The sequence below is a fragment of the Meleagris gallopavo genome, chromosome 7 (genome assembly GCF_000146605.3).
Source record: "Meleagris gallopavo isolate NT-WF06-2002-E0010 breed Aviagen turkey brand Nicholas breeding stock chromosome 7, Turkey_5.1, whole genome shotgun sequence".
NCBI classification, from domain to species: domain Eukaryota; kingdom Metazoa; phylum Chordata; class Aves; order Galliformes; family Phasianidae; genus Meleagris; species Meleagris gallopavo.
Window position 1 is genome coordinate 32,721,541 of NC_015017.2, and position 9,752 is coordinate 32,731,292.

General features: G+C 32.9%; 1 protein-coding gene across 1 annotated transcript in view; it reads right to left on the reverse strand.

The window, feature by feature from the left end:
- LOC104909325 (low-density lipoprotein receptor-related protein 1B-like) overlaps positions 1–9,752 on the reverse strand; it is a 73,704-nt gene that overhangs the window by 14,134 nt on the left and 49,818 nt on the right. Inside the window, exons 14-17 of the mRNA XM_031554319.1 lie at positions 7,391–7,522; positions 5,415–5,642; positions 3,080–3,254; positions 2,687–2,781 (exon numbers count right to left, since the gene is read on the reverse strand). Coding sequence (XP_031410179.1) covers positions 2,687–2,781; positions 3,080–3,254; positions 5,415–5,642; positions 7,391–7,522 — 630 coding nt within the window. The remainder of the gene's footprint in view (positions 1–2,686; positions 2,782–3,079; positions 3,255–5,414; positions 5,643–7,390; positions 7,523–9,752) is intronic.

Genomic DNA, 9,752 nt, shown 5'->3' on the forward strand with positions numbered 1-9,752 from the left:
TAATCTAAAATAAAATTTCAAGGGTTAGTCTCAGTAAGATTTTTGGTTTGCATCTGCATGCTTTGTTTGCAGACTCTACTGTATGTAAAAAAGAAGAAATAAGCAAATAATTGATATTCAAATAAAGAGACAGACAAAAAATGAAACAAGAACGGCTACAGTAGCAAATAGGAAAGTACTAAAATCATGACCCAAATGGAAACTTTAAGGTTATTTAGAATAAGGAATAAAACTCTGTTTAAAAAAAGCAAGAGCTCAATAACCAATAATTATGGAGCCTCTTGAATATGCAGCTGCAGATGTGATCCAGTATATTTAAAGTTTTATCAAAGATATTCAAAAACTTTCTAGAAATGCAACAGTCCATGACGTAATAATATCTGATTTCTTAAAAATAATACAATAGATACATGGTTGTTTTTTTAAAGCTTTATGACAAACTGCTTAACTGAAGATATCCATGATGAAACAATTTGCCTCACAAATTATGACAGCCAAATATAGCACTAAATATTAATCCCACAGCAAGTAATTTAACAAAACTCCAGTGACTAGTTCTTTTTCAATTGATAAGTCAGTTTCTGAACTGAAGAATGGATTATCAAGATCTACACAGTATGTGCCAGTTAAGTCAAAAACACAACTTTGCAATTTCCCAAAACTCTGAACTATGCAATCTTGATGTTAATTAAACTGTTGCCTTCTTTCAACACAACTCAAATTGAGAGAAAACCTACATATTTCCAACTCAGAGATTGGAAAATATGTTTAACTCCACAGACTGAATTTTTTATTCAGGAAAACTAAACAACACAAATTTTCAGAGTATTCAACTCTTATAAGCCTTATAATTATCTTTTTATATAAATGAATTTATTTATTAGATCTCTCATGTAGATTCCCAAATACTCAAAACTAGCACTGCATGAGATTTATTTTTGCTTACAATAAAAATACAGTTTCTTGCCTTGAAACAAAAGGCCACTCACGCTTTTCAGTGATGTTTTCTTGATTTTAGTATGGAAAAATCTTATGCTAATGATGACAATTAATCAGGTTTTTCATGTGATTGGATATTTAGAGAATATTAGAAATTTAAAGCTCATTTTAACTATAGAACTGTATATCTTTTTTCGTCAGCCGTAAAACAATCTTCTTATTTTCATCCTGACTAACAATAAAAATAAGCCAAGATGTCTACTAATAATTAAATGTTTCACTGATACTTTACTTGCTATCTTCATTTTCCCTTTACGTGCATATAGATATATAGAGAGACTTTACATATTACCTACTTTATGACTTTGCACTGTTTCAGTTTGGCTATAAGAAGGGAGAAACGAATCTCTGTGGTCTTGTTATTACGTAAAAGGAATTTTCAATCTGGAATAACCTACTTCAAGTAACTGAGATCTCAAAGGTGTTAAATTAATCCAATACTACAGAGAAAATATCGTCTCACTTGCAGTTCTGTGGTGAAGTAAAAAAACTTATGTCATAATCTTCAGTCTTGCAAGGCTTACTGGAATGTTTAACTGCATGAATAGTTCATCTTATACCACTGAGACTGTATGTCCATGAAGAAAAATGTCACAAAACCTACACGGATTTGCACATGAAACCTTTGACCCTACTGATATACTTACAGAAGAAAAACAAACAAGTACTTACCACTCTACCATGTATTTGGTTCAGTGGCTTTACTGCTACTCAGAACAAATTCAATGACAGAAACCATAAGCACTGCAATTTAGGACCTTGTGACCCATGATCACATGATGTTCAGTGCAATAGACTTCACACAGCCTTACTTAGTATTGTCCAAATATTATATGAGGATATGCTTCATCCCAAAATTAGTGGTTTTATCACTTTTTTTTCCTCCAAATAAATAGAAACTGTCTTTATAGCTGCACAGATGTAACATCAAATTAAACATACAGCAGTTGTCAGACATCTTTTATTTAAATTAGTTCTAATGCCAAATTTATTTCACTAATGTTTTTTTTTCTGCTAATGTTTCAGTTATGAAAAGTCAAATTCTTTAAAATTTAAAACACTTCATTGATAAGCCATTAATATAGCACAGAGAAAATTGACATAACTCCTTTAACTCCCTTAAAAAAAAATCAATTAGAAAGGTAACTGTATGAAAACAAAAAACAGTATGTATGGTCTTCCAGAGAATGCCATAACTTAATTATTCTTAATTATATCAATTGTCAGACCTTAAAAATGAGGTTTAGTCATTGTTATAAAATATATACTTCAATTTCTGCTACTTTTTATACAAAAAAAAAAAGTTATCTTCCCATTATTTCAGATTTCGTTGAGGAAAGTTCCACAGTTGTAGTTAAAGAATCCTCTCACATGGATTTAATTGATTAAACCCTTTCTCTCTAAACTCTTTTACTCACGAACTAAAGATGGAAAGACACAAGTTCTATTCAACCTTCAGTCTAAATAACTGCTCTAGTGCTACCACTTAACAATAGAATACTAGATTCATTACAGTAGATTTCCATTCAACTAGAATTGGTCAAAACATCTCAAATGGTAAAACACAAAAATGTCAGTCTTTACCATGTCTTTGTGCATGTTCTTATCAATGTGACACACTACGACAAAGCATTCCAAGATGTTTATATTAAAGTACTGTTAATTAAGAAACAGAAATAATACTTACCAACAGGATCTTTTTGATTCTGAAAGAGGATTTTGCTATTGCTGCCATCCATGTTAGCCATGTTAATTGTGTTTCCATCAGTCCAATAAAGCTTACTGAAGAAAATAAACATATTAAAAATGTTGCTCTGTGTATGCAGAAATTTTAATGCACCAGAGAAAATATTTTCATAAACTTACAATTACACAAAATATACAAGTAATGAGTATAGGATTTAACTAAAACCAGGTTTTGATGGAAAAACAATATTCAGTTGAGAAATTATCAGCAAGATCTTTTAAATGAATGAACCTAGTTCATGTTTGAAAGAAAACAGAATGGGTAAGTGAAAAATCTGAAAAGAAGAAATCTCTGGGTGAGGTTTGAGGCTTTTTAAAATCAAACATATCTTACCCTTTTACTGGGTGAACTGCAAGACACTGGGGTTTATCAATTCCGTGGATGATTGAGGTTTTTAAGGAACCATCTAAATGTGCCACATTAATTTGTGTTTCATCAAATTCTGAGCTAATCCAGTATAAATTCCGTGATATCCAATCCACAGCAAGACCTCTGATACTCTGAATATCTGCAAAAATTGACAGCAATACTATTGAGATTTTTTCTAGACTACTCTCAGTCTTTGAGAAAAAGAAACTATTTCTCCTACTTTGTTTTAAACCAAATTTGTGGAATATTCTAAGTAGATGCATTTTTTAAATGATTGTCAACATTGAATAATCATTTTTTCCTCTTCAGCTTGATACAATTGAAATAACATGGAAATAGTATTAGATTCAAGAAATCCCACTTAAATTCTCCTAAAAAATTACCATAAATCCTTTTGTCCAAAAATCACTATCAGACAGATGCTGTGTTTTTGTAGTGCATTTTTCTACTTAAGAATTTATTACTCACTATTGGAGTATTTTTTCAAATTCAACTAGAAAGTTTAAAGATCACACTTCAGAAATATAAACATAAGAAGAAACTTAATACTACTTCAAGTCATACTTAATATATAGAACATTAAGAGACTTCCTAAAACAAAGTTACTATGAAGTTTAAAAGCCTATTCCTTTCTTTATTGTCAGGCAGGCTAAACACAGAATGTGTTCATAGTTCTACAGCACATAAATAGATTGGTAGCTACACAATAAAAAAAATAATGCTTTTTTTTTTATTATTTTTTATTTCTGAAGCTGATTTCTAATGTTGCTTTGATGATGTTAACTTACTTCCTCAGTAGGATTTGAGTGAGAAGGAAATGAAGCAACAAACAGCTTAGGTTTGAAATACACCCAAAGCTTCACAAAAGCTGCAAGAAATCTACTTGTATTCATGAATTAAGGCATAAAGTGTAGTAAATCAAGAGCCACTAGAGGAAATTACTGTTGTTATTGAAGATATGATACTGATTATGAACTTCAAAACCAGAAAAATGATGAAAAAATTTCTGAAATAATGTATTTTAAGGTCTGCATTGCCCAACACAGACAGCTCTATCCAGAATCTATCACAAATAATTTCTATTACACGATCAACAGCTTCCACAGGAGATCAACGATGAGCAAGAATAGGCTCTGTAGCATTTAGGAAAAGCATGATTACTGGAAGGAGCCAACCTGTGACAGTAGGTAGCATTAGTTGACCATGAGTAAGATGTTGTTAATGAGATAGCTTCATAACCTCTTTGCATATGATAGCCTTCCTTAACAAGATATTGATTCAAAATGATAATATCTGCCTTAGAGGCTGGGTATAACATCACTGCTTAACTCCTAGATAGCAAAATGCTGCTCTGCCTCAGCACATCTCTTCATATTGTCCAGTATCTTGAGGAAGCCAAGCATGATTTCATTATGGTTAATAGTCTGTAATATATTTCTTCATCAATTTAACTTGGTTATGTTGACTGACAGAATTACTGCCGCTGACAAGCTAACACGGATGTTGCTACAGACTAGCCACAAATATTTAAGGTTAAGTGGTTACTTTACATTAGGAACATCACAAATTTGACCCATTTGAAACTTATCCCCAACATTTTTAGGTTTTGGTTGGAAGAACTGAAAAACAAGGATTTCATATACTTAAGAAGATTAAACTATGACTTTAGTATCTTTGCGACAGTGACATGAGACTTCATCCAACAGAAGTCCCACAGGTACACTCTTATAAAGCTTAAGATCTTATGAAAAGTATAAAAGTGACTGTTAGCAAATGAGATCATTTATGCATAGTAAGTAGTCTTTATAATGTCAGAATGTGGTAATTTTCTAAATTTTACTTACAATAAATTACACCTTTCATAAATATGATTATAATTATTCCACAGCAGAAGATAACATCAATTATAAGAGATGAAATTAAGAAATAATGCTAGATAATAGTTTAAAAATAATATAATAATAATGTTAACAGAAACATGAGTCAGTTTCATTAAGCTTCTTTACGTTTCTTGACAGTTTTTTCCCAAATTCTCACTATATACTTTACATAGTAAAACGATGCAATTCTAATCCCATTTCAAAAACTGTTATATCCCAATAAAAATAAAAATTTTAATAAAATTATACGTTCAAAAAATAAACTAGAATTCTAAACAAATTATTTTCCCTATTGTTTGCATGCATTATTTAATGTCAGTGCAAAGTATACCTAACAAGAACTTGAACACGTATACATCAGCAAATTTAGAACACACATTTACCCATTATTGTTTTTAATTCAATATTATTTTACTTACCTCTTGAAATAATAGTTTCTAAACCAGTACCATTAATGAAGGCACGCTTGATGGTTTGTGTTTTCACATCAGTCCAATACAACCGCTCCTCAACAGCATCAAAATCTATGACCGTCACATCATCAATGTCAGGAACAGTGAAGGCTGTAATAAAGTTGAAGTAGGGGTTGTCTATGTCCACTCCTCTTATTTCTGAACGTCTTGCATAAAGAAGAAATTTCTTCCTTTCTGTTGGAAGATAGGAAAAAAAAAGTCACCTCCTCCTCTTCACATCATTACTAACAAGAGTAAAAGTCATTCATTTGCAAATGTGTAAATAAAATTTGTACGAATGATTTAACATCCCCAGGAAACCTGCACTTAGTGTTATTTGAGAAATAAATTACATTACAGAGCATAAAAATAACAGGAAAAATATATTAATTCTGGGTACAAGACAAGATGTTCCTATGCTACTGTATCAATACAGTCCAGTAAAGCTGTAAGGGAAGAGTTTAACTTTTAACTTCTTATCCTAATAAAAAAACATATTTGAAAATTCTAACAGATACTCACAGAATATCATTACAAATACTTGGTATTTCCAAGAGGAGCAGACTATCACTGTAACAAAGTTTTGCAAACAATACTCACTAAAACAAATTATAATGTAAGTGTAAGCAGGAAAAGGCAAGGCAACAGGAAAAAGAAAACTCAATTAAAATTTAGACATCCACTAATTAAAAAAAAAAATAAAATAAAGAAGTTAGAAGCAAAATAAAACACTACTTTTTATCTCAGAAGTCTAAATTATTGAAGCAAAGATCTGTGTATGAACTGCAAAGGTAACTTTATTACCACAATATTCTTGACACAATAAAATGTTTTTTTCTTGGGGTTTCCTTAACATTATTAATCAACACTGATTAAAGTAATGCTCTACAGAGTCTTAACAAGTAGCAAGCACAATTTCTTGACAATTCTAGGGATTGAAAATAAAGTGTTTATTAATATATATAGCCTTGAAGAAGAGCTTTATATGTCCAATATTTCCTTTTCATTTTACGTAGGTTGCTCCAAAAATAACGCCTCCTATTTATTTCCATGGAAACTACAACAGTCACAGTGAGCACAGTAACGCAATTTGATAGAGCAAGTTCTCAGCTAAAAAGCACTATTTTTCAAAATAGTCACCACCATCAGCCGATTCATGCAGATCAGTTGGTCAAGATGCTCTTCATTTAGAGGTCTGATAGCTATGCACGACCACCTAGAACATGGTTTATATTTCACGTCGCTGTCGCCTCTGCTGTAACCATCATCCACTACCTCCCTGTGCTCGCATCCACTCTTTGATCTCCATAAACATTCAGCAAAGATTGATGAATGTCAATGGGTGTCATTTTTTTTCGCATAGAAGACTTCAGCAACACACTTTTGCTCCCCACACACTTCCATTTCAGACACTGTTCTGTCACACTGCCCCTCTGCTGCCATCTGTGGCACAGCAACAAAATGAAATAGAATACTGGTAACCAAGTTCAGCCTCTATCACCATACCACCAATATCTGCCTCTGATATGGGCCAACATCATAAAATAGGAGGTATTACGTTTGAAACAGCCCTACTGTTTTCTTAATCCTTGAAAGTGATGCTCAGAAAATTTTAGAAGAACAGATAGAGATTAAAGCTCGTAAGTATATTCTTGCTATTCAAGTTATTTAACTCATCATTTTCTGATGATGAACCTTACATTATAAATCTTTGTTAAATTCTGCTAACATATCATACATACAAACAATAAATAGTCTGTCGTAATAAATACCAAAGCTACACACATCCCATAAACTGACCATAAATTATTACTTCTCAAAAACTAGATCCTTCTTTTTAAATCTATCATTAAAATGCTCTGTAGAGACTATTTCTAAGGCTATATTAATTTGCCAAGTTCAAAGATTTAAGATAATTGCCAAGTCTCAGGAGAAAAACTTACCATAACATGTTTTCTTGTCTAAAGAAAGTTTCATCAGATGTGGACATGCGCATGCAGCACTTCTGTTGTGATTGATCAGACACATGTGAGAACATGGACCTCTGCCCTCATTAGCAGCACATGGATTTGAAGCTAAAATTGCATAATGAAATACACAAAATATAAAAACAACCTTCAGAACTAATAATTTTTCTTGCAGCACCACATTTCTTCTCATTATATTATGACTATCATCGTACTTATCCTAATTTGCTTCACTTGATTTTCACTGGAAACAAATGACAAGATTCTGTAAGAAGCTTTAACTCATTAACAGTTCATGAACAACTTTTTTAACAAGAATTTGCTATCACAACGCTATGTGAACACTTTATTCACCTATAGCTGAAGGAAAACAAAGATAAACATTTATGAGAAATGATATCAAGATGTACCTCCCATTTTACAATAGTAAAAACTGTTGGTAAGCGCATAATTTCTTATCTTTATGACTTATCCCATCTTCAAATTTCTCACTGAAATTTACAGCTATTTGACAATTAAAAAGTTAACTGTTCAAAGTGTGGTTATTTTAATATTAACATAATTTGGTGACCTTATTCACTACTGGATCTCCTCTTTGTAGACTAAGGAGGATTAAAGCCTTATTCAGGTTTTTCTTTAACATTTCTTGTTAAGGGCAGTCAAGAGGTAAATGAAACTACAACTGCACTTACTTCATAGCTGCTACTAGTATTACAGAAACATGTATGAGAATCTTCTGCTAACTGAACAATAATTGCTAGTGATGTGATTTTTGGTGACATTAAAATTTGATTGTGAAAGGTCCTACTTTAACTACCATGCTATCAACCTTGTCTCATTAGCTAGTGTAAGGTACGTCTGATGTCAGACCTGTGAAAACTACACTGGTTAGAAATTTAGAATATTCTGTTTGAAGAATCACAAAGACTATTGCGCATGTACTCTAATCTCTTTTTCTAGGCAAATAATGAAATAATACAGACTGGTTTTTTTGTTTGTTTGTTTTTTAAACTTACACCACCACCAAAATTATCACTGTAACTTCATGAAGCCAGCCCATGGAATCAGAATGGCCTGGGTTGATCATCTAGTTTCAACCCCCTTGCTATGAGCAGGGTCAACAACCACCTGACCAGGCTGCCCGGAGCCACATCCAGCCTGGCCTTGAATGCCTCCAGGGATGGGGCATCCACAATCTCCTTGGGCAACCTGTTTCAGTGCCTCACCACCCTGTGTGTGAAAACTTCCTCCTAATATCTAACCTAAAGCCCTCCTGTCTTAGTTTAAAACCATTCCCCCTTGTCCTATCACTATCCATCCATATGAACAGCCATACTCTTTCCTGTTTAGATGGCTCCCTTCAAATATTGGATGGCCACAATGAGGTCTCCCAAAGCCTTTTCTTCTGCAAGCTAAACAAGCCCATTTCTCTCAATCTTTCTTCATATGAGAGGTGCTCCAGCCCTCTGATCATCTTAGCCCAAAGCAAAAGGGTCCTTTTCAGTGAGAAATAAATTTTGCGATCTATTTATACCATTAAAATGTAAGCAATTGTACACTACAAATCAGGAAGCATGGAATAAAAAAACATTGATATAATGAAGACATAAGCAGCACATTTCATTTCGTTAAGTGTCAAGCCAGGTCTGTGAAGTGAATAAGTGAATTTCAGTGAATTCAATGCTCCCCCTTGATTTCATCTATTTACTACATCAGTGAAAAACCTAATATGAAAAGATAATTTGAAATGCAAAATTATTTTTACTTTGTTCAAAGAAAAAACTTTCCTAAGAGTTGTTTTATTTCAAGCAACTTTCTACCATTCTCCTCTAAATAAGATATGCTGAAATTGCTTTTAAGAGCATAAAGTGAGATGACGGAGGACAGTGCTACAAAATCTTGAAACTATTCTTGCAGTCCTCATTCATTATTGCACATTATACAGTTCCAGAGTGCTCATATAGAGACATTCCAAACATGAACAGAAAATCAGAGTGTCATGTATTCCACATCATAACATAAGGTAGTGCAATGGGAGTTAAAGTGTTAATGCTTCAGTTCCAGGCACCTATCCCTATACATTACGGAAGTCCTGGGATCTGGCCCTTCAGGGTGGGGCAGTCTCTTACTGCCTGGCAGTGGGTGCTGGAGGGTGCTTTCCTAGCCATTCCAAGCTTTCCAGGTTTGACTCGGTCTCAGGAACTCTCTCTCTCCTATCTTATTTGATTTATTAGTCTCAATTTCAATTAGATTGTATTATATTGTGTTATCTTGCATTTCGATATCATAGTTAGTAAAATAAGTTTTCCTCCATAGATTGTTGCTGCTGTTTTTTTCC